Source organism: Onychomys torridus, chromosome 3 (genome assembly GCF_903995425.1).
Source record: "Onychomys torridus chromosome 3, mOncTor1.1, whole genome shotgun sequence".
In the NCBI taxonomy this organism is placed as follows: domain Eukaryota; kingdom Metazoa; phylum Chordata; class Mammalia; order Rodentia; family Cricetidae; genus Onychomys; species Onychomys torridus.
The window spans coordinates 80,677,113-80,703,404 of NC_050445.1; the positions used below are offsets into that span (position 1 = coordinate 80,677,113).

At 42.4% G+C, this 26,292-nt stretch overlaps 1 protein-coding gene across 1 annotated transcript in view; it reads right to left on the reverse strand.

Annotated features, from left to right (window-relative positions):
- Window positions 1–26,292, reverse strand: part of Slc26a5 (solute carrier family 26 member 5) — a 60,210-nt gene that overhangs the window by 25,313 nt on the left and 8,605 nt on the right. The window contains exons 2-7 of the mRNA XM_036181828.1: window positions 15,616–15,806; window positions 14,061–14,200; window positions 8,048–8,158; window positions 5,799–5,965; window positions 5,133–5,297; window positions 2,160–2,312 (exon numbers count right to left, since the gene is read on the reverse strand). Coding sequence (XP_036037721.1) covers window positions 2,160–2,312; window positions 5,133–5,297; window positions 5,799–5,965; window positions 8,048–8,158; window positions 14,061–14,200; window positions 15,616–15,767 — 888 coding nt within the window. The 5' untranslated portion in view covers window positions 15,768–15,806. The remainder of the gene's footprint in view (window positions 1–2,159; window positions 2,313–5,132; window positions 5,298–5,798; window positions 5,966–8,047; window positions 8,159–14,060; window positions 14,201–15,615; window positions 15,807–26,292) is intronic.

Consider the following 26,292-nt stretch of genomic DNA (forward strand, 5'->3'; position numbering starts at 1 on the left):
TAGTAAACTCACAAAACAAATATGGATTAAGTACCTGGAGGCTCAATTTTATGTGGTGGTAACTAATTACTAAACCGTTGTTTTCCTATTGACATGAAGAGACGTACCACACAATGCAAAATTAAAAACAAATTTATAATAAAAAATAAAGTTCACACTTAAAAGGAATCATGAAGACCCTGTCGTCAAACTTCTCACAAGAACATTTTCTTCTCTTTCCTTTGTGGACTGCACAGATAAGAAGTTTATTTGCTTCAGGTTGTTTTTTTTGGGGGGGTGCAGGGGAGGTTACATTTATTGATAATTGAGTGTGTGTCTCTCTGTGCAAGTGCATGCCACACTTCATGTGGAGTTCAGAGAACAACTTTTGGGAGTCAGTTTTCTCCTTCCACCACGTGGGTCCTGGGGATGGAACTCATTGTTGGGCTTGGCAGCAAGTGTCCTCATCCACTGAGCTCATCACTGCCCAGGCAAGAGATTTAAAAAGCACATGGAAGGTATTATTGAAAGACTGCAATTTCAATGACAGTTGTGGAGAACCACTCCCTGGGGAAGCATGAAGGGATCTTTAAAGAGAATCTGGGCAGTGGGCAGAACTGGTACCCAAGGCAGGAAAGGCCTCCTGCATCATTTGCTTCCTCAGCAGGCTTCGCCTAGCAAAGTTGCCCTGCACCTCTTGCTGTTCCAAGCAGACACTGGTATTCTGCGCTGACTCCTCGCTAGAGAGGACTCTGAAATTGCTAGAGATGTTCTTTTTTGCCTTTTCTTGTTCTGAGACATTGCCAGGGTGTGGCTCAGGGGCAGACACAATCCTAGCATTCAGGAAGCTCCTAACCAGATTCCAAGCACAGAATAAAAGGGGAAAAAATAACTGGTGGGGTGTTGCCAAGACCAAGGTGAGGAGGAGGGCGGAAGGGGTCGAGCTCTCTGTGCGCTTACTAGACAGGTGTTTTGCAGCTGGAGCTTCCCTCTTCAGATCCATAATGATTTTGTTGCTCTTTTCTTTCTTTTAAACAATTTCTCAAAACAAACAAACAACAACAACAACCAAAAAAAAAAACCAAGTTCTCCCTCCATACCCCAGAATGGCCTTGAAAACATAACCCTCCTGAGTCAGCTTCCCGAGAGCCGGGCTCATAGGTAAGTGTGGCTGACATCTGTTATTTTTTGAAAAAAATCTTTGTGAGGTCCAAACTTTCTACCTGGGAATCCACTGGGACTGTGATTTTAAGGGATATGGGAAACTGTCACTGTGCAGACTTATGGCTGGAGGTAACTCACAGTCTTAACATCAGTTTAGACCATGTCCTTCTGATAATGTTTCATCTTCGAAAAAACTGGGTGTTCTGTGGTTGCTCTCTGTAAAGAGGCATGAGGGAGCAGGGTTCACTATGACTCCAAGGCTGAGGGCTATAAAATGCCCACTCCATGTACACATCCATGAATAAATAATTGTGGTCACTTATGAACATAGCATGGTTTATCTCAATATGTATACATGTTTTTACAAAACACTACTAACTTTTCAGCCATGAATATGTTGTGAGCAATTTGGACTTGACTTATGTGAGACTGTGAGGTATTTTTCTCAGCTTAGAAGTACCAGAAAACAGAAAGTGGGGGAAATTTTGTCTTTTCAAAATGGAAGCTACTTTAATAAAGTAAGTAAAGCTATTGAAGCTATTAATGAGTTATTAAAGTAATGTGTGATTTTTTTTTTCTTTTTGAGACAAGGTTTCTCTGTGTAGTTCTGGTTGACCTGGGCCTCTCTTTGTAGACCAGACTGGCCTCAAACTCACAGAGCTCTATCTGCCTCTGCCTCCCGAGTGCTGGGTGTAAGTCACCGCCACCCAGAGTAATGTGTGATCTTTAAAAAATAATCAGGTAATGGGAAACTTAAGGAAAACAAATCCCTCCAAGTCCCACCTCTCATAGATAACCAAGGTTAAAATTCACATTTATATCTTCACTTAGGTTTTAAAAGTCATCTATGTCTATGTTTCAATGCATTTTTAAAAAACTATTTTGTTAGTTGTTCTGCAGAATGGGGGAGGACCCTCCAGCTCCCGGTCCCTCTATCACCCACTTCAGAATCCCTTGCAGGAACAGGTGTATGCGATCGCAGGGGCTGAACAGGCCACCATCTTGCATGTACTTACAGCAAAGAACTCTAGAGGAATGGGTGCTGGCAATTTTTCTTTAAATCTCTCATTAAACTCCTTGCCACCCAACAGCAAACCAAAAACCATCAGGCCAACGCCTAGGGAACACACGTTGAGGTTTTTAACATTCTGCAACACAGCAACTGTACTCTGTAACACAGTGAACACTGCAGGTTTACATCAAGCAGCGGCTCCTGTACTGCATGACAACACACGAGGCACCTAGACAGGCAGCTCATAGAGACAGTGTGGCAGAGGCTAGCTGAGTGGAGAGGAGGGGAAGACTGCTCTGCGAGTGCAAAGCTCCCATCTGGGTTGCACGGCAGAATGGACGCACTTAATTCTACTGTACTGTATATTTTAAAATAAATATGAACAATGAGATACATTTCGTTATGTATCTTTAAAATATTTGGTCAGTCTTCATGTGTGCCTGAGTGTATGTATTTGAACAACATGCACGGAGGAGCCCATGAAGGTCAGAAGAAGGTATCAGATGCCCTGGCACTGGAGTTCAGGCGATTGTGAGGCGCCACACAGGCACTAGGAGAAACCCAGGTCTCCTGAAGGGCAGCAGACACTCTCACTGCTGAGCCACCTCTCCAGCCAAGTCTCTTGTTGAATATATTTTATCATAGTAAAAAAGTCTTCAAAAAATTCAGCTGAGCCTAAACTGAAAGGAGCGGTGGGTGGAGGAGAGCTAGTTAAAAGTCAGCAGTGGAGTATGTACTGGGCATGCCCCAGGCCCTGGGTTCAACCTTCAGCACACAAACCGAAAGGTTTCAACCTGAAGCTTTGTATCTTCTACAGATCAGGAGGCATTTTCTTTAACCTAACCACACAACTTCATACTCATAATTCTTACCCAACAACATTATGGCTTTGTTCTGTTTTGCTTGAGACAGGTTTTCACTAGGAGTCCTTGAACTCATGTCCTTTGGAGTGTTAGTACTGGCGTGCTCCACTACGCAAGGATTGTGGTGCTTTTCATATGCTGATATCGGAATGTAGCTCATATAAAATTCAGAAAAATATCTCTGGGGCTGAGTTGTGAATGTTATGAAAGAATCAGGGTCAACCCCACAGAATACAGCAGTGTCAATACCTCGCAAAGCTTTAGAAATCTAAATTAGCAATTGTCCTGGGAAGGTGACAGTGAAGGCAGGCAGGCTTTGGAGCCAGGAGAATGATGTCTAGAAAGAAGCCCAGGAGAGCTAGAGAAGAAAGCCAGCATCTTAGGGCTATAGTCTGGATACCCCAAATATAATCATTTCATTTGAACCCCATAAGCAGAGAGCCCACTACCCCTGCCCTGCACAGCCTAGTGCCCGTGCAGATACAGGCTGCATTTCATGTAATGGTGAGTCATTCCCATGCAGATACAGGCTGCATTTCATCTAACGGTGAGTTACTCTCATGCAGATACAGGCTGCATTTCATCTAACGGTGAGTCATTCCCGTGCAGATACAGGCTGCATTTCATCTAACCGTGAGTCACTCCTGTGCAGATACAGGCTGCATTTCATCTAACGGTGAGTCATTCTGAGAGTCTCAGAGTATGACGTGCACTTCCAGCTATCGCAAGAAATTAATAATCTGCAGGCTATCCTTACGGCTTGATTCCTGTATTATCAATTACAGAATTAACTTTAAATGCCCAGAACTGTCCCAGAACCCAAATCTAAAGGTGTCTGTACTCAACTTTCAGATCATCCCATTCCCCTTCTTCTAGCACTTAACATAGTTTGTGGTGCACATTTGTACAATCATGGTTCACCAGGACTATCTTCCCATTGTACTGTCAATACCCCAAGGACAACACTGTGTCACTCATCTCAGTGCCAAGTGAAGGCACAGAAACACCTGCGAAGGCTACAGCCAGGGAGCTGAAAATGTCCTCTGTAGTATTTCACTTCAACTGGCTATAATTACTTCAGGGGCTATTTAGAAATGCTTTTATTGTTTTGTTTCATTTTTGTTTGTTTGTTTGTTTGTTTTTGGTTTTTTGAGACAGGGTTTCTCTGTGTAGCTTTGCACCTTTCCTGGAACTTGCTTTGTAGACCAGGCTGGCCTCAAACCCACAGATATCTGCCTGGCTCTGCCTCCCGAGTGCTGGGATTAAAGGTGTGTGCCACCACCGCCCGGCTTTTGTTTTGTTTTGTTTTTGTTTTTTTGGTTGTTTTTGTTGTTGGATTCTAAAAATAGGTTTTGTAGTAGTTGTTATTTTGTTTTTAAGTATTTTATCTGTGTGTGCATGTGTATATGTGTGTGCCCCCAATGAAGCCAGAAGGGGGTGCTGGGTCTTCTGTAGCTAGAGACATAGGCTATAGGTATAAGCTGCCTGACGTGGGTGATAGGAGTTCACTCTGGCACCCTGCAACAGTAGCAAGCAGTCTTAACAGCTGAGATGTCTCTCCAGTGCCCACTCCAGTTGGGAAACTATTTTGTTAATGATTTCTAGCTATATTGTGTTGTGGGAAAAAATGTTGAACTTTTAGGATTTGTTATTAACCTCATCTAATTAGCTTTGACACGATCAGCTATTTTACGGTAGACTTGCGAATGACTTCCACTTCCTTTGGTGTGTGGTCTGGACACGTTCCATTGTATTGAAGTGATTACTTATCTTACGTAAGCCAGGTATACCTCTAGTTTTTGCCTGCCTGAATAAGCAGCTTTTAAAAGAGATGTCTTTCGCATTATGCCTTGGTCTTATTTCTAGTGTTATATAATTTGGTCTTCAAGGCTGTCTCGTCAGCTAATTAGAGTGACTGGTGCAGGCACCAGCAGAGCCTTAATAACCAACTCCTTCTGAAACAGGGAGAAACACATACCCACACCGTGGGCTTCGGGGTTTAACTTTGTCCTGGCCCTCTGCTCCGAAAGCCTTCGAGTATGAAGGTGAAAGATAAACAAAAGCAAACAGGGGTAGGGCGTGGGGAGCCGGGGAGTCGGGAGTCTCTTACTTACATATACCACTGAAAAGATCCCACTGTACCGCTTTGTTTTAACCCCAAACAGGTATTTTAACATGGAGGTGAACACATGCACAGCAGCTGCAGTGGTAAACCCTCGCACCAGAGGCTCCGTGAGGTATATGGCCACAAATCCAAACCTACAGACACCTAGGCAAAACTAAAGTTTTAAAATGACAAAGAAACAAACACATAGCATGGTGAGTTAGGAAATGGCAATCAGCAGAAAACATGTGATTTTTTTCTAGGTTACTTCCTAATCCTGTGTATTTGTGACTGTGGCAGTAACAGATCACCAGTTATAATGCTAAACCTGCGACGGCTTGAATCCCTCAGAACCTAGGCTGTGCACATCCTCTGCCGGTGAAGGGCTCATTCATGCAGGCAATACAAATGCCATTCCTTGCAAGCTCATATAGGAGTCCTCTTCCCCAAACTACCACCCACTCCATCAAACTTATTTTGCTGTTGGAATGTCTAGAACACTCAAGCTTGCTAGTCATTTTTAGTAGTGGCTAAGCTGTTCCCGGGATCTTGAGCCCTTAGCTCTGGAGTTTAGCTGTCTGGCACTGCTGACACACAGTGAGACCAGCTAAGAGAATTCAACAGGCATTTCACAGATGAGCAAACTTGAGTCCATCTCCTCACGCTGGGGTCTCACCTGAATGATTCCTGAAAGTAAGGTCACAGACATGGCGACTTTCACTCGTAGCGCATCCCTGGCTTCAGTGCCGTTGGTTGCGTTTACTCCTCCCGGGATGACTATATCATCTGGTACTAACCGAACAGCCACGCCACCAATCATCAAGCTAATAACAGCAAAAGGACCTGGGACAGAGGCGCATGGACGAGCAGTGTTCAGAAGCTCAGACATGAAGATCAGGAATGGCCCCTGCTCAGGGCTCATAACTTAATTTTAACCAAAAGAACGACCCTGAGTCATTTTATCAAAAAGCAGGGAACTCCAGTGACTTCTGAGGTCCTCTTGCTCACAGATAAGAACTAGGGAAAACAGGGGTGTGAAGTACACAGGCTTGTCTCTTCAACATAAGGGATGTGCCTGTTTTCCACCCAGGAGGCTGGGAGTGAATGCAGTTAAAAGCCTGGTGGCCTGTGCTATCTGTAGGGATGGGCCACACCTGAATCTCCCAGACTATTATGTTTACCCCAAATTCTTCTCCCCGAGATCTTTACCTTTGGCATTGCTTCTCAGTCCATAGTTAAGAGAGATATAATATGTACTTTGAGGCCTGCTGACCTCTATGCTATCTCTATGACTGAGAACACACCAGATCCTAGGCCCTTAAGCTGTAGAACCCATCTTCAAGGTAGAGGCCATGTGTACTTTGCAAAGGAGTTTGAATATAGTCATGCCTTAAGCTTTATTGGGCACATAGGATTGAGATAATTGTTACCAAAATTGTACTATACTTAAATATGTCTAAAACAAACTTCCTGGTGTTAGACTCTAGAAATCTGAACCAGCACCAGCTAACTAAGTCATGCTGAACTGGGTCTCTTTCTTGCCTCACATGGATGGTTTCTCAGCAGGCTGGCTGTAACCTTTGCAGGGACCTCCACAGTGAGGCTGCAGGGCCACAGAGCAGCTCTGCCGGGAAAGTGCTTGAGGATCTGAGCTAGAATCTATAGTGCCCACATGAAATCTGCTGTGGTAGTGCGTTTCTGTAACCCTAGTGCTGGGGGAGGAGGGTGGTATAGAGAAATGGACCATTGGAGCTCACTTGTCAATCAGTCTAGCCAATTAGCGAACTCTGAGTTCAGTGAGAGACTGCCTCAAGAAACGAGGAAGAGTGTGATAGCAGAAGACACCTGACATTCAGCTCTGGCATCCACATGTGTGTGCACATGCATACATGTGCATTTACACACACACACACACACACACACACACACACACTACACGCATGTGGGAGAAAGAAGTGGGCATTTTACCCCATAGCTCATGTGTGGTAATCACTGGACAACTTATGGGAGTCAGTTCTTTCCTTTTGATGGGTCACAGGGATTGAACTCAGGTTATCAGTTTTGGACACAGGTTCCTTGACCAGCTGAGCCATCTTACCAGCTCAAGAGCTTCAGAACTTCCGCTGGAGCCTAGGTCACCATGTGTGACAAAGCTCTAGCAAGGGCACGTGGGCAATTCCTGGGACCATGTGGACAAGAGATGAAGGGGAGGAGAGGGGGAGGAAAGGGAGGAAGTAGGAAGAGAGGTAGAGTTGCCTAGGTAAATCCTTCTGAGATGCTGACTTCTTGGGACTGGGAGAGATAGTGAAATTATTGTTTTTCATGAATCCTATTTATTTTTAAAAGTGATGTACAATATAAGCTTCTAAGTTGGGTGGCATTTGTTACCAAGCAATAGATATCCGAAACACGTATGAGTTTGTTTACAGCTGGCAGCCTTACAGAGTTCTAGCTTCATATCTGTTCCTAAATGCACCAAAGACATAACTTGTATAAATCAATGCTTAAAGTATGATAAAGATGCTATACACACAAGGTGATTAGGAGGCCCAATAAATAAGGAGGAAAACCAGACACAGGCCAAGTGTATTGGGAAATAAAGCATTAATCTCATTTTACAGCTTTCAACAATCACTCTTTTATGCAAGAAAATTGCCCATTTAATTAACCCAAGATTATAAGAAAGCTATTAATTTTAGAAATCTTGGAGAAGTGGGGGGAGAGGAAGAAGAAGAGGAAGAAGAGGGAACATGCACGTGCTTTTCCATTGCTGGGAAATGAACCCACAGTTTCACACAGGCTAGGTGAGTGCTCAACTGATGACATACATCCTCAGGAGTGTGCAGTAGCATTTTTAAAGCAGTTAATGGGTATGCAGCCACAAAAGTTCTATTAAGCAATAATAACAAGCATATAGGTTTTTACCTATAGATATGTGTCTGGAGGTTCCAAAGAAACAGTACATGATAACAGGATAAAATGAAGAGTACAGGCCAAACACCGGAGGTACAGCTGCCAGCATCGCAAAAGCCAAGCCTGCAGGATCGGAAGGCACATACAGGGCCACGGTTAGCCAACAGCAAGCTGTATTCCTCTTTACTGCTTGGTCTCTGGTGAGCAGGTGATACCTGTCTTAATATAAGTGGATGGGTCTAGCCTGCCTTCCTTCTGCCCATGAACAATCTGCTGTCCACATAGTCCAAGCAGTATACTGGATAATCTTGATTATAAACTTGATAGAATCGAGTATCACTGCAGAGAAACCTCCTGGCTGGCCTGTGAGGGATTCTATGGATGAGGTTAATTGAAGATGTGGGTTTAAGTCCTGGAGTGATTTACAAGGAGCAAGCCAGCTGAGCAGCACTGCCCCTCTCTGGCTGCTTCCTGACTGCAGATGCATTGGGACCAGCGGCATCAGGCTCCTGCTGCTCTGCCGTCCTCATATGCCGGACTGTGCCCTAGAGCTGAGCAGAAAGGGTCCTTCTTCGAGTCACTTTGTCCCATATTTTGTCACCATGGTGAAGCAGGTGACTGACACAGGCTCTTTGCCTGTCTCCCTTTGGCCAGTGGGTGGAGTTTTTGCCTCTGTCTGTCACAGATAAGGGTAGAAAAATTTCTCTTGACAGGTAGAGTCTGGTATTGATTTACCCAGGTGGTGCTCTCTTGAATGGGATGTTTGAGTCTCTGTGATAGCATCCTCCTCCAAAGTATCATTTCCTGGCCTACCCATGCCCCTACACCTGACTCCTAGGCTCCATTACTTGTCCTACATCAGAAGTTATGCTCTCCCAACCTCCTCTGTTGCCATATGATCATTCTGTAGACTCTTCTTGGACAGGTATCTTCCAAGTGAGTCAAGCCTGGTTCACTTTCAGGTTTGCAGTTTTCCAACCAGAACACTTGAAATTTTATTCCAAGAGACTTTAAAAATGCAGGTTGCAACTTTCAGGGGGTGTTGCTAAAATTACTTCCCTTGGGGAGAGAAGTGAATAATATCTATTTCCTCCTATGGTCCCAACAATAAAGAGAGATATGATTCAACCAAAGTGCACTCAGAGAAAGCAATGAACTTACAGAGTAATGAATGGGTGACCATAAGGTAGCCACACCAGGAGCTCTGCACCCAGAATGGATGATGTCTTCTGTAGATGGAATCCCTTCCCTATTTCTATCCTCTAGCCCAGTGGTTCTCAATCTTCCTAATGCTGTGATCCTTTAATACAGTCCCTCATGTCCAACTATAAAATTCTTTTGTTGCTACTTCATAAGTGTAATTTTGCTACTGCTATGAATTGTAATGGAATATCTGATCTGCAGGATCACTGCCCACAGGTTGAAAACTGCTGCTCTAGCCTCTCCTGGGGACTTTGGGGTCATGAGCGATTAGGGCAGAATTGCACATAGCTGGGGAGGAAGGGTGGCTGGACGCACAAGTGAGGGTCTCATGACCCTCCCTGCCCCTCCTTCCAAGAGGAACAGCAACAGTGAGAAAGAGAAAGAAAGAAACTGCAGGAGATCCTCAAGGGATGTTTCTAGCAGCCTTATTCATAATGGCCAAACCTTAGAAACAAGATGTCTTTGAATAGGTAACAGAGTCTGGTTTTTAGAGTCGTTAGGCTATTTTTCACTTAAGATGGCAGTCTCTACAAACTCCAGGAGAGATGGCCTGTGCTCTGAACTGCTGCTCTCTTGAACTCTTTTTACTTGTTTTAAGTGGGAAGGAAATGCATAAGGTGTTACTTCTTTCTAGAAAATTCTTATTCCAAATTGTGTCTCAGTCTCCTCTTGCATTCTGCTGGAGTGATGCATGGAAGGGGGAGTTTGGGGATCATCACTCATAGCTCTGCATTGGTCTTGGCATCCCTGCAATATGTAGATGATAAGCACTGTGTCCTTAGCTTTGAGATCTCAGCGAAATTTCTGGGACACCTGGAAAATGCATCTTCTGAATTTTAATGCTCTAAAGGAAAACAGCAAACTAAGAGTTGGAAAGCATCCCTGCTTCATATGCAATGATGCATTAAAGCCTGTATTGCCTTTTGGAAAAGTTATTCTAGTAAAAATAAATAAATTAAAAAAAAAAAAAAAGCACGTGCACTGTTCAGAGAGCCAGGTGATGTTCCAGGGCTCCTGCTAAAACTTGAAACGTGCCATCCATAGGGCATCATCCTAATGCTGAAACTTGTTTTTCTGCTTTTCTCTCTATTTTCCCAAACCAGGGCTTCTCAACAGATGGCAATTTTGTCTCTTCCAGGTGACATCTGGCACACTCTAGAGACATTTTGTCATGATGGCAGGGATCAGAGGTCAGGAAGCTGACATACACACACACATACGTGACAGTCCCTGTTGTGGTATGCATTTCCCCGTTTAATAATTTTGAATAGAAACCACTGGCTTTCTAGTGTTTCTACAGTGACACGCCTTTTTCCATTGCTGCTAAGTTTTGTTTCCCTGGTAACCACTTGGTTTACGCCGTGTGTCTGGCTTTAATTGTTTTCCGGTTAGTCTGCTTCCTTGCAGAAACTCCTCCAGGATAGCTCTTTGTTGTCTGTGCTCTGCCTTCTGCATGCCTGACTAGATGAACGATGGCACATGGAGACTGATCATTGGTGTTATCTTCTTTTTATCATTACCTATTTATTTATGTTCCCAAAAGGTTTCCTCTACCTTAATTTCCAACCCTTCCATCTAATGTTACTCTAAGAACCTTCTCAGGTTTGGTTTTGGTGAGCTCTGTCTGATTCTCTGATACTCGTTTTTGTTTTTTGTTTTCTTTTTCTTTTCGTTTCTTTTCTTCTCTTTTTTTCCAGAGCTGAGGATCAAACCCAGGGCCTTGCTCTTGCTAGGCAAGTGCTCTACCACTGAGCTAAATCCCCAACCCCTGATACTTGTTTTAATAACAGCAACTTTTCTTTTTTGTCTCTTTAAAGATTTACTCTCTCCATTATTTCTGTTTCTGATGAGTTTCTTCTTAGTTTTCATAAAATATTTGTTTTTTATTATTATTGTAAGTGTGTGTGCATGCCTGCATGTGCATACTTGTGCCTTGGTGCATACTTGGAGTCCAGAGAGCAATTCTATCACATCAGGTCTCCTTCCACCCTTATGTGGGTTTGGGGATTGAGTTTGGGTCACCAGGCTATTGCAGTTAGGGTCTTTATCCACCAAGTCATCTTGTCAGCCCTAATTCCTTCTTCCTTTCTCTTCTCTCTACTGGTGATTGAACCTCAGACCTTGCTGTACTCTACCACTGAGCTATGTACCCCAGTTCAGTTTTACTTTTTATTTTGAGACAGGATCTTGCTCCATTCCTCAGGCTGAGTTGAGACTTTTTTGTAGCCTAGGGAGATTATGAACATATAATTCTTCTGCCTCAGCCTGTGAACAGCAAGGGTTACGGTCCTACACTACCAGGTCAGGTTAACCTCTGTCTTTCTTTAAGCTTCATGAGAAATATCACTTAGTTTGTTGATGGGTTTTATTCTAGGGTAACTCAGAGTCCAGCCAGCATCTTCATTAGAGGACTTCCAGTTGTCACTATCTGTTTCCTGTGTACCACACAGGAAGTACCGCAGCGTCTTCATTAGAGGACTTCCAGTTGTCACTATCTGCTGCCTGCCTATACTCCCAGTACACTGCCTTCCTCTTTTTTTTTTTTTTTTTTTAAGATTTACTTATTTATTATGTGTACAGAAGAGGGCGCCAAATCTCATGGTTGTGAGCCACCATGTGGTTGCTGGGAATTGAACTCAGTACCTCTGGAAGAGCAGTCAGTTCTCCTAACCTCTGAGCCATCTCTCCAGCCCCACTGCCTTCCTCTTAACCTTTTAACTATGCCCAGCTCTTCTCCTGACCACACCTTAACTCCTACTATTCTTTCTGTCTGTGTAGTGGTATTTGCTCCACCCATGACCTTGGGCTATATGACTCAAAGGAAGCAGTGCTTCCTGCCACCAAACATGACCTCTTAAAAGGAGAGGGAGAAAGGTCACATACCCCTCCTCCCTTCTCCTGCCTTCGAAGTGGATTCACTCCCAGTCAGATCAGAGGACGACTTCAGCTGTCTACTCCATTCTGTGTTTGTGAGTGTATTTCCTCAATTTATATCTTAATAAATCCCTATTATCCATTAAATAGACTCACATGGATTGATCATATGTCTGAAATGCTTTTTCTCTTGTTTTTACCTGCCTGAGGTCTCAGCTCACATAAAAAATATTTTTATTTTATTTTTTTACAATTTCATGACTTGTCTATACTAAATTTTGATCATTTTCTTCCTCTCCTACCCTTTCACCCCTTCCCTCTCCTTTTTCAACCCTTCTTTACAGCAACTCCTTCCCACTTCCATGTCCTCCTTTCTTTGTGTGAGCCCCAAGCTTAATTACAGTTGCTTGCACCAATGCACACGGAATCCACTTTTCCAAAGGACCTTACATTGCTTTTTTACTTAAACTAGCTCCCCAATAATGTCTCAGTGTCCTGTCTTTTCCTGTATGACATTTACAATTTAAAAATGTGTATGTTCTTTTGTTTCTTGTCTCAGTCCCTAATTGGATAATTAGTTAGCTCTCTAGAGATGAGGGGAACCAGTCATGTGCTTGATAAGCATGTATTGGTTAGGATGAACATACTGTGGGGTTTTTTTGTTTTTTTGTTTGTTTTGAACAGGGTTTTGCTGTGTAGCCCTGGCTGTCCCAGAACTTGATATTAGGACTAACTTGGCCTTGAAATCACAGTGATCCATCTGTGTTAGCATGGAGGACATGTGCCACCTTGCCTTGTCCACAGATTAATGTTTTCTAATGTTCTTATATGACAGCTAAAACCATAGGGTTGTAAAGAAAAGTCAGGATATCATAATCCCTTTCAGTTATGTCATGGGCCTAAAAGCAAGAACTACACACAACTATGACAAAGTGTTGACTGAGCAACTGACTGGTCTTCAGATCAGCATCGCCACCTCTACTATGAATGATCCCAGGCTTCTTTCGTTTTTGAAAAAACTGTTTAGAAAGGCAAAAGTTACTAGAACAATATGGCAAAATCTACAACCATGATGAACATGGGTTAGACAATTATTTGAAGGGATGAAAGCACGGAAAACAAAATGAAAGACACCACACACACACACACACACACACACACACACAGAGGAACAAACACACACACACAGAGACAGACACACACACACCACACACAGACACACACACACACACAGACACACACACACCACACACACAAACACAAAGAGAGACAGACAGACACACACCATACATACACACACATAACCACACACACACAGAGACAGACACACACACCATACACACACACAGACACACACACACCACAGAGAGAGAGAGAGACAGAGACAGACAGACACACACCATACATACACACACACACACACAGACAGACACACACACACACAGACACAGAGAGAGAGAAAGACAGAGACAGACACACACCATACATACACACACACACACACACACACACACACACACACACACATACGGAGACAGACACACACAGAGAGACAGACACACACCACACACACACACAGAGACACACAGAGAGACAGATAGACAGACACACACACACCATACACACACACATAGAGACACACATACACCACACACACACAGACACAGAGAGAGAGAGACAGAGACAGACAGACACACACCATACATACACACACACATAACCACACACACACGGAGATAGACACACACATGGAGGCAGACACACACCACACACACAGACACACAGAAAGAGAGAGACACACACACACACAAAGACAGACAGACAGACACACCACACACACACACACATACACACACACACACATACACACACACACACACCACAGAGACAGAGAGACACAGACACACACAAAGAGAGAGAGAGAGCTAGTGCAGTGTATGGCACTAACCTTGGGGGAGCTGAAGCACCCCGGTGCTTATGCCTGAGACCAGGTCCCCCAACACGTACTCCTTGAATTTATATGCTGGCAGCCACTTAGTGATGGGCAAGAACATGTAAATGATGTTCCTTACTTTCTTAGGAGTACATCTAAAAAGACAAAGACACAAAGTTGTAAGAAACATCTCCAATAGAACCCACACTGGGGTGTTCTCTATTCTTCAGTTCCGTGAATGATAAGGAGCAAATCACAATCAGTGATTAAGATGCTACTGAACAGGGTGGGAGACACACATGGGAACCAAGACAGAGAGGCTGAACCATCCCTGGGGAGAACGGGGGGGGGGGGAGGTAGATATTTTAGAGCTATGTGGAAAATTTGAGAACAGGTAAGTGAACCTTTACATAGATGTAAAGCAGAATAGAAAACTGATAAACATGGTGTGCTGGTTAGTTTACTTAAACACAACTTAGAGTCACCTGGGAAGAGAGTCTTAATGAGGAATTGTAGTGCCCTGGAACTCCCAAGTTGGGTAACTGCGCCCTGCTTGCCGACCTTGACCAGATGTCCTCCCTGTGCTGATTCCCTGCTGGTCTCCACCCTCCTGAATGCTCACCCGAGGTTCTTTGTGTTTCCTGCATTTGGTGTAAACAACTTAGATGCAAGAATGTAAAACATTCAGTAGCGAACTTCTGCCCTCCAGGGTTCCTCCATTGTGCTGTAAGCCTGTGTTTAAGGTTCCCTCCTCCCTTCTTCAATAAACGGCATTGGGCATCCCCTGGCACGAATGACTCGCTGTCCTTTGTCTCGTTTTTCGATCCACAGCCCCTCGCTAGGACGTGGTGAACGGGTGGTGTTGCAACAAGGAATTGTCTAGATCAAATTGGTCTGTGGGGAATTGTCTTGATTGTTAATTGTATAAAGTGGCACTTCACCAAGCAGGGGTCCTGAATAGTGTTAAGAGAGGAGATAGGGGGCTGGAGGGATGGCTCAGAGGTTAAGAGAACTGACTGCTCTTTCAGAGGTCCTGAGTTCAATTCCCAGCAACTACTTGGTGGCTCACAACCCTCTATAATGAGATCTGGTGCCCTCTTCTGACCTGCAGACATACGTGTAGGTAGAACACTGTATACATAATAAATAAATAAATCTTAAAGAGAGAGAGAGAGAGAGAGAGAGAGAGAGAGAGAGAGAGAGAGAGGAGATAGCTATCAAGGGTCCACCAGTATATTCTCCCCTTGCTTTTGACTGGCTATGATGCTTTAGGTTCCTACTTTGCCTGCCTGCAATGATGGAACTGTGAGCTAAATAAACCCTCCTTCTGCTTTTTGTCAGGCTGCTTTATCAGAGCAAGGGAAATGAAACTAAGGCATGTGGTGAAATGCATGATGGTCACATGACCAATCAAAATGCTGACAGCAGCTGAACCACCAGGGGTAGCTCTGTAAGCTGGGAGTGCCCACTATCCATTCTTTCTCCAATTCCACAGAGAGACCTCCTTTACACATGCAACCCTGCAACTCTCCTAGCAAAATGCTGCAGAAGAGGAAATGGCTAGACGTACGTGAATGCCTGTTTCAGCTTATCCCCGATGGAATCTGAGACCTTGTCCTTGACATGCAACCTCTCCTGAAGGACAGGATAACTAAAGATAGGCCTTTCCACGTAGTACTTCTGGGTTGCCGCAGGGATTTCATTTTCTTCAGCATGATCCATGGTCTGCAGTTATTCACCGATAGCAGGAGACAAGCATTTCTGAATGGTCATTAAGGGAGAAAATAAAAACCCATTTAGATGGTAAAAGCCATCTCTTCCTTAGGGTGTTCTAGGTTGTGAGGACTTCTCAGAAACCCCAGAACACTTCCCATGATGTTGTGTAGAGTAGGCACTAATAAATATAGTGAACAAAATAAATCAGAAAACCCATACAACCTATTTACTTTCCCTTAAAACAATAAATAGGTAACATGTAAATGTTCAACAAGAGTTCACGTGTAGTTTAGCGACTGTTCCACAGCCTCTAGTTCCATATTAGCAGAAGTAGGAGTCAGGGGAACTCTGATCAGCTGTATGTCAAGCTAACAGAAAAGATGGTAAGGCTGGTCCTTACTCTGATCACACACCTGTGAAGGTGTTTTAGCGCCTTTCTCTGTGTTTCACTAATCCTTGCTATTCTGCTCAGGGCTGAGGTGACTTGGTGACTTCTTCAGTAGCCCTAGTTAAAATAGGCAGTGCACTATGGTATTGTTTCAAAGTTGGCTACATTTGGAGTAGTGTTGATACCTTTCCCTGATGCATACTGAACATTACTTATATAAGTAAAATAAATATTTACAGAATAAAATGGTTGTACATATGGAGGTATATACAAGAATATTCATGGGAAAACTACAATAGCAATTGGAAAAATGCAAATATGCACTTCTATGTAATAAAAATACACATTGTACAATAAATGGAACAAGACATAATAGCTAAAAGAAACAAAGTAACTATATATTAGTATCAATAAATCTCAAGGACTTACTTTTTCATAAGAAATGAGACATACATGGGCATGTATATGTAATAAAAGTGAAAAGATTGTGAGACCTGAGCAGCTGATACAGGAAAATTGAAAATTCAAGTCTAGCCTGAGCTGCATGAAGCGATTCATAACGATGACAAAACAATAAACACAAAGACCAAGGTGGAGAAAAGGAGAGTAAAACAGGAAAGGGCTAGCGCCCCCCCCCCCCCAACCCTTTTTAAACAAGCTGCACTGCCATGTTTTGGGCCGTGAGAAGGAATGGACCTGTGCAGTAAGACTTGGTAGTGAGGCTGTTAGCCAGACGTCATCACTGTCATCAAATCTTGGAGCAAACAACTTAAGGAGAAATTGTTTTTTAAATGTATAGCTTCAGTCCACTTTAGCAGAGGGGTATGGTAACAGAGAACTATTCACTTTATGGTCGCTAGGAAGAAGAGAGAAAAAGAAAATCCCATAGATGGGATTTGGTGTCCTTTGCTAGAAGGTTTCTGCAAAAGTCCTTAGTCTACCCTTAACCTCAGGAATTCTACATTCACATGCATTTTTGAAGGCCACTTGCCACCTCTGTATTTCTCCCAGAATCTGAGTTCCTTTTATTTTACTAGCCAGGGAGATTACATGCATATTTCCAAGGGCATTCAGAGGGTCAGGTAGTAATCAGCACTTAAAACACTGGCTTTAAACTCTGCCTGAAGCTGGAATCTCATCAGTGACTTAAAAAAATACAAAATACTGAAGCCTGGCTTCACAAAGACAACTTAGGACTCAGCCTAGGAGGTAGGCACTCTGTCTCTCTGGTCTCTCTCTCTCTCTCTCTCCCTCTCCAATCCCACCCACTCAGAGAGTCTCCGAACAAAGAAAAGGTGACAAAAAGCCCAGTTCTGCATTCTTTGCAGCTATTGCAAATTTCTCCCCTGACACCACCAGCCACCTAAGTGCTCAGCGTTTGACCATATCTGGGCACAAACCCAGCTTGTGGCAGACACATCATGACCCCTCTCCTACAACCTATAAAACCTCCCTGCCTTAGCCTGGGTGCACAACTTCTCTGGCCTCGATCAGTGCACCCATTTAGGAGTTGTTTTGCTCAATATACCTGTTGTTATACTTTTTCAATTCTGCTTGATTTGGCTTACTGTGTCTCAGCAGAGAAACTTATTATAGGGTGTGTGTGTGTGTGTGTGTGTGTGTGTGTGTGTGTGTGTGTGTGTAGAAAACCTATCGGGAACAATTCTAGACTTTCAGGTAATTAATAATGAAACTTAAACCCAAATGAGATTATTTATAAATGGAAGCATTATAGTGTACCATACAATATAACCAATATATTCTTGTATAAAATAGCATGATTGCTAAAAGTAATTGAAACCAATGTTGGGGAATTTCAAATACAGTAAGGACACATTGTAAGGATTCTGTCCTTATTACATCATCAGCCTGCCAAAGGCGTCCCAGCCTAAAAAGCAGACGTGCCGTCCCACACTCTCTCTGTATTCTCTCTGTACTTCCCTTCTGCTTGGTCTTTCTGTCTCTCTGTCTCTGTCTCTGTCTCTCTTTCTCCTTCCTCCTAATAAAGCTCTAACATGGTTCATGATTCGTCTGCCACCAGGGCCGGCAGCCAGCCACCAGTGCTGCCATATACCCGCAGTATTCAGCGCCAACCAAACCTCGGCCGTGGCCATAGCCGAGGCCAGCCACGAGCATCACTCTACACCCCTTCATAAATGTTAGTAGCAAACACACTTCTGAACCTGCCATTTTAATACTGGGTACTGGTGTTTAGCCTTGTCTGAGTGCTGGAGTCACCTGGGCAGTTTTAACTACATTTGATACCTGACTTCATTGCCACAGATTCTAATTTGATTGTTGTGAGAATCAGCTAGGGATGGAGAGTTTTGGAAGCTCTTGGGTGTTCTTGTGTACAGTCAGCCAAGATAGGAAACCACTAACTTGAGCTGGATGTGATGGCTGATGTGTATGACCTTGGGAGGCTGAGACAGAAGGACTGCTGAGAGTTTCAAGGTCAGCCTGGGCTACAGAGTGAGACCTCATCTCAGAAAAGAAACAGTAACAACAAAACTAACACAAAATCATTGACTAGGCGATGGCAAAACTGAGATTTATACCTGCCTACCTGCCTGTCTACCTACCTATTGTCTACCCACCCACTTGCCTGTTTGGTCATCCACTTATCTACCCACCACCGTCTACCTAAAAATAAAAAAGGAAACATCTGAGTAGGATGTAAGCAAGTTGTGCAAATACATTATATTTTTCTTTTTTGTCTTTCAAATATTTAATGCAAATTATAAAAGAAATATGTAGCTTAGGTTCAAATTCTACTTTCAAGAGTTATAAAGCAAAGAATTTTGAATAATTTACAATATCTTTTATTCCAGATTTCTAGATCTGGAATGGCTTTGGAGATTGTTCACTGTAACTTTCTAAGGCAAGAAAATAAATTCGTCTACATCCACTCAGTGGGAAGTGACTTATCTAAAAACATTTAAAAATTAACTCTATTTCCTATTCAAAGTCATCAAGCTTTAAAGACACAGATCTTCGTAAATAAAAGTTGTTTCAAAATTATTTGCTTTCAGTTAAAAGCTGAAGTTAATTTTTGTTGAACAATAGAGATGCAGTATGGTTTTGTGGATGATGTTCAGCACTGGGCCTCAGAATTGGGGTCCCATCTTGCATTTGTTCTGAATACTTCAGTGTGTGTGCATGTGTGCTCATATATGTATGTACAGGAGTTCAGGGAGGTGGGCAGAAGTCACCCAGGGGTTTCCTCTAATGAGCTGTCCATTTTAGCCTCTTACTGGGAACTGGACCTCACCAATTAGGCCAGTCTGGCTGACCAGTGAGCTCTGGGCATCACTTGTCACTGGCCTCCCAGCACTGGTATTTACAGGAGCAAGCTACCCAATTCAAGTCCCCACACTTATGTGGTAAGCACTTTGCCAACAGAGATATCTCCCCAAGTCCTGGAATTTGCTACTTCTTAAAGTACATGGAGTGAGAACCATGTTGGCAGAATAGACTGCGCTTCATAAGAGGACAACCTGGGATGGCTAATCTTGCTTGTCAACTTGACACACCCAGGGAGAGGAGCCCATCAAAGTGACCCATGGACATGTTTGTTGGGCATTTTCTTGATTACTAATTGATGTAGGTGGACCCGGGCTGTATAAGAAAGCAAGCAGAGCAAGCCAGTAAACAGCCTTCCTCACTGGTCTTTACTTCAGTTCCTGCTTCCAGCCTTCTGCTTGAGCTCCTGCCCCAACTTCCCTTGATGATGGACTGTGCTGCAGAAGTAAGAAGAAACAAACCCTGCCCTTCCCACATTGCTTTTGGTCATAGTGTTTATCACAGCAGTAGAAAGCAAAGAGAACAGCATTCATCCATCTTTTTAAAGTAATCAAGTACTGAAGGGCCCAGGAGCTTGAATAACACATATATTAACCTCTTAATTCCAAGTATGTGAGCCCATGCCCAAGCTTACTGTGTTTTCCTCATGTCTTCTGTCTGTACACTGCCATAAACAACTAATAAAAGTAAATATTATTCATTATGATTTTTTAAACGTTGCCCAGAGCAGGACTCTAGCTTTTGAAATCAGTAAGTACATAAAGCAAAGGCCTTGTTTGTGATAATTTAGAAAAAGATCATTCATGACTCTATCAACATGTTTCTGAGAACACTGGTAGTGTGCTCTAGCTTGGGGCTACACATTGCTCTTGTTACCTAACAATATGTCCTGGTGTTCTTTCTACAGGAAAACAGCTGTAGGGCATGTGAGTACAATATATTCTTTGATGTGTTTAAGTTACCCTTACAATGCTGCATTGAAATTAAGTATAAAATTCAAAGGGCTTAGAATACAGGCTTTATAATTCAGTAGTACTTGTTATCTTACTAGATAATACATCTATATTTTAGGTGAAGGCTTACTATATAGCCTTGGGTGGTCTTGAACTCTTGGGCTCAAGAAATCCTTTGCCTTGGTCTGCCACACAGCTGGTACCATGGGCTTGTGCCACTGTACAGCTCTATATATCAACCTTTTAATTTCCTAATTATTTTTTTTAACCTCTCAACTTCATAAGGGCTGAGACACTGATTTATGTATTCATTTAAATGAAATCTATTGCATTTCTGTTTACTTATTAGGTTGTAACACAGAAGTTAGCTATATTTAGAGACTAGTAAATCTGATGTCTGCTGCAATCTGTTTCCTTTAAGCACTTCTTTCAGGTAGGTAGGCTCATGGGAAGTGATGGAGCACACAGGGAAGACCGGAAGTTTGAGGGATGAGACTAGGAGGTTGTTGGTGAGGAAATGCCAAGGTTCAGGAAGTGAAATTGAGTTTTCAGTATACAAAATGTGTTTCCTTTGTTATTATGCCCACTGTAAAAAGTTGGAAACTTATACTTTGTCCATAAATTACACATATTGGGTGTATGTTATAAAGTACATATGTGCACAATAACTACAGTGGTATATTTACATGGCTGAGAGACCATTTCAATAGTTTTTATTTCTATCTTAACACTGTATTAAAGTCATTTTGCTACACCATTATACAGTTTCATAGGCATAGATTTTGCTTATGATGTGTATAATATTATCTAATATATTTACAGTGATTTAGTTAATCACTCCAGTAGTCATATTTCTTTAGGTTTCTTTCACTATTTTGTATTACAAATGGGGGTATATATTTAAACAATGTTGATACTAGTTGTAAGTCACACTTTATATGAGCACATAAAATAGACTGACTTAAGATAATAAGGAAAGTCTGTGAATCACAATAGTCAAAACCGGTTACAGTCTGTGGTGGTTTGAATTGGTATGGCCCCAGAGACTCATGTGTTTGAATGTTTGGCCCATAGGGAGTGGCACTATTAGGAGATGTGGCCTTTTTGGAGGAAGTGTGTCACTGTGGAGGTGGGCTTTGAGAATTTATAATCTCAAGTCTGCCCAGTGTGACACAGACTCCTTCTGCTGCCTGTGGATCAAGATGTAGAACTCTCAGCTCCTTCTCCAGCACCATGTCTTGCTGTGGATATCGCTCTATGTAAATAAAGTTCTGATTGGCCAGTGGCCAGGCAGGAAGTATAGGCGGGACAAGACAGAAGAGAATTCTGGGAAGTAGAAGACTGGAGGAGATACCACCAGCCACCATGAGAAACAACATGTAAAGACACTGGTAAGCCATAAGCCACGTGGCAAAGTATAGACTAACAGAAATGGGTTAATTTAAGAGTAAGAGCTAGATAATGGTAGGCCTGACCTAATGGCCAAACAGTTTAAATAATATAAGTGTCTGCATGATTATTTTATATGTGGGTTGTGGGACCATGGGAGCTTGGTGGAACCTGGAGAGAAGCTCTCCAACTACAAATGGCGTCCAACATGTTGGCAAGAATTTCCACCTAAAACCTGAGAAAAAAGATTCTAAAACGGAGCTAAAAACAGCTTCCTAGTTGTCTTTCTCAAGGTAGAGGCAGCCTGCCGGTTTGAGCTACTGTGGCAGGTTCCTGGCGTGTGCATCTGACCTGCAGTGTGATGGGAATGAGGAGTCTACAAGCGGCACTTTACTCTGCTGCATGTTGGATTTAGCCTTTGCTAGTTAAAAAAAAAAAGAAAAGGAAAAAAGGTTTCTGGGCTATGCACTGCTTTGATAGAACTGCTTCTGATAGTTGATGGTACACATGGCTCCAGACCCAGAGCTGGCAGTAAACTGTACCACCGCCATGTTGGGAAACTGAGGTGGGCGGAGCCAGCAGCCACAGCGGCGTTTCAGTCTTACAAAGATGGATATTACACAGAGAATCTGGTTTATATTGTCTTTGGGATTTTTAACTACAAAAAAAGATTTGATCATAGAAGCTGTTGAGTTAAACAAATATGTAAATTTTAAAGACACCTTGACTTCAAAATTTGGATATAAGGATATGTTGCTTTGGAAAGGAGTCTCTGCTTTTGTTTCCACAGAAAGCCAGAGGCTGTGGATTTGTTCCAGATTAAGATACATCAGGTTTGATCAGCCAAGACCACCTGAAAGGTCTCCGATGACACAATGGCCCAGATGATCTGACATCCAGAATGGTTTCAAGGCAACTGGCTCAGAGGTTACCCTAATGGACTACTAAAATTTTCTTTGTGTCCCCATAAGATACAGTGCCCCCCTCCAGCAGGAAGTAGTAAGAGAAACTACACCCACATTCCCAAAATTATCAAGCTGGCTTTGGAGATGGAATTGGCTCACTCCTTCTCTAAACACAGACATATTGCTAAAAGAAAAGGTTAAGAGATTCTTGTGTCCCAAATCAGAAGAGCCCTCTGGTGTGGGACAGAGAAAAACCAATATTTTTACTTAAATCGGGTTGATTATAAATGCAATCTCTTTCTAAAGAAGGAAAGGGCATAGGATGTAGATATAATAGGACAAAAGGGTAGATTAAGGAACTTACTTCTAAAGAGCAAAAACTTGTTTAAAACGTTTTACATTGGTATAGATTTTAGTCTATTGATACAAACTTAAAGTTAATTTTGTTATACTGTGTGTATATTTCTACTCCTGTTTAAGGTATTATGTTTGTATAGCTCATTTTAAATCGATATGGATAATTAAAAATAGATTGATAATTAGTCATCTATGATAATCATACTCATAGCCATGTTAGTTAAGTCTTCTAGATATACATAGAGATATTTCAGATAGATAGGTAATCTTCAAATACTTCAAAGACCTACAGAATATGGCATTTAAAATACTTTTAAAATTTAGACTTTCTGGACAGTGAGACATGTCTACTCCTGGCAGCACCAATTTACTTCAGAGAGGAAGATGGGCATTGAAGACACTTCATATGGAATTTATCTTCACCTTGACAAAAAACAGCCATTTGGGCAAGAAACTGTTCTTTCCTGGACTGCTTGATCGACTGGACATGCAGGACCCATAGAAAGGTGACCACTAAACTTTGCTTGACAAAATGGTCCTTCAGGTTCCTGCTTCGCAGAGGAAACTGCCAGACAAACATTCTACAGGACACTGAGAGAAGTGACTGAGAGACTCTAGCCCTGTGGGCTGAAGACAAATGCCCCAATTTTACAAAGGAACATTAGGTGACTGTCCAGGCTGCCAGCTGTCTATGTCTACCCTACAAGACTCCCAAAAGTTGCTTGCATCCTTCTCCCGTTTTTCAGGTAATATTATATCCTTCTGAGGTCTTTGATGTGGTTGAAGACTAGATAGTTATAATTTCCTCAGTTATGATAAAAGATAAGTTAGATATAAAACTTTAGACTCACAAAGATAAGATAGATAGGATATCTTCTTTAATATTGTAACTATAATTCTTGCTTGATAATTGTTTTGTTATATGTAATTGTACTATGTAAAAGTTAAAACCTTCCTTTAAAAAAAAAAGAAAAGGGGAAGTGCTGTAGATATCACTCTATGTAAATAAAGTTCTGATTGGCCAGTGGCCAGGCAGGAAGTATAGGCGGGACAAGACAGAAGAGAATTCTGGGAAGTAGAAGACTGGAGGAGATACCACCAGCCGCCATGAGAAACAACATGTAAAGACACTGGTAAGCCACAAGCCACGTGGCAAAGTATAGACTAACAGAAATGGGTTAATTTAAGAGTAAGAGCTAGATAATGGTTGGCCTGACCTAATGGCCAAACAGTTTAAATAATATAAGTGTCTGCATGATTATTTTATATGTGGGTTGTGGGACCATGGGAGCTTGGTGGAACCTGGAGAGAAGCTCTCCAACTACAATGTCTGCCTGCACGCCATCTGCCATGACAACAATGGACTGAACTATAAGCCAGCCCCAATTAAATCTTTTCCTTTATAACAGTTACCTTGGTAATAGTGTCTCTTCACAGCAATAGAAACCCTAAGAAAGACACAGTTGTTAGCTGTTATGAAACTTCAGGCAAGAATTTCAGCATCCTTGTTGGTAAGAATTGTCCATAAATTCAGATGAAGTACCTCAGGCTCTGGTGGAATCACAACAGCTGGGATTGAATTAGTTTTGTCCCACTTCAGAGACCATGCTCTTATCTTAGCTGCCTCATTGAGTGTGTATTAGATTATGTCAATGTTTATCTAACTTTGTTTAAGTAATATTAATTATGGGCATATATTCCCACTTGTCATGATTTATTGTTTATAAAGAAAAATGATTTAAGCCAAATTAGAAGTCAGGCTCAAGAAAAAACCTCAGAAAGGGTTGGATTTTAAGGGATTCTTTAACAACATATAATGTAGAGGAGTAGGTATGAGATACTGCTCAAGATGGCAAAGTAAGCATTGAGAAGTGATATTTATGAAATTTCTACTGAAGACACTGGTAGAAATCACACTTGGGTGTGAAAGGACCAAGCAGACACCATGACAGGATGCTCAGTCTTCTCTCAGAGAACAGGCCTCAGTTTTCAGTTTCCTGAGACTTGAGCAACCAGTTTCTGAGAGAGCCATGAACAAAAGACAATCACTGATGCTTTTGCCAGCAGGGACAAGGAGATAGGACACACCAAGCCTAGGCCACTGAGCCAGCCAACTCAAGGCAGCTCAAGGACAAAGCTTGGAACTTGTCCAGGCCTGCCCCAAAATGGATAACTGTAATCTCCAACTAACCCTAGCCAATTAAAAGTTACTAACATGATTGCCACTCACATAAGCCAGTCCTGAGTCTGTTCCTATGTAGTCTGTAGACCCCCAAACTTCCCTTGCTTTAAAAATCCTGCTCCCTTGCTACTGAGGGTCTCTCCTGCTCTGCTGCTACATCACATGGACCAAGAGGCCAGTAAAGACTCTTTGGTTTTGCATCGGATTCAGTCTCTTGGTGGCCTTAGGGGGCCTCTGGGCACAACAGGGTGGTTACAGAAAAGGAGACTGAGTGAGAAGGATCAGATCTTAGGGGGCCTACAAGGCAGAGTGCAGGTTCCAGTCTGAACTGCAGTCTCTAGCCATTTACCTACACTCCATCTTCACTGTCTTCCTTAGTCAGTGGTGACTCCTGGTCAACACCACTCTGCCAAGGAGAAATCACTCAGTTCTGCTAAAGAAATCGAATCTCTTCAAGCACAGATTAGCTAAAATCACATAAGTTGATACAGTGCCAGATTTATCCTCCAACCAAGAAACTTGAAATATCATTAATCTTAACAACATGGCTCCCAGAATCTTTGCAGGAAGGGCCTAGTGATTCAAACTGGGGCTGAAATTTGGATGTCAGACACTTTAATAAGACAACATTCTTCAAGTGAAAATGGAAGGAGACTCTGCTGGCTAATCTGATCATTTTCCCACTAAAATGATGACATTTGGTCAAAATAATAAAGACCTAATAAACCTAAAGCCTTGTGGAAATACTAAGGATGAAATAACAAACTATTCCACATCTCTAGCTGTTGTTCTAGTCCCTAACATAACCACTTTCTTTACTATTTTTCTGATCAGCTTATTTGTATTCTTATTTTTGGTAGTGGGGATTGAACATGCCTTGGGCTTTTTACATGCCCAAACTAGCCTTGAATTTGCAGCTTCCCAAGTAGCTGGCATTACTGGCCCTCATTACCAGACCTCTCTGGTAGGTTCATTTTTGGTATATAGGGTGGAATTAGGTGAGATGGTTCTGTGTATTTAGTTCTTTCTCCTTTCCTCTTCTTGAAGGTAGATT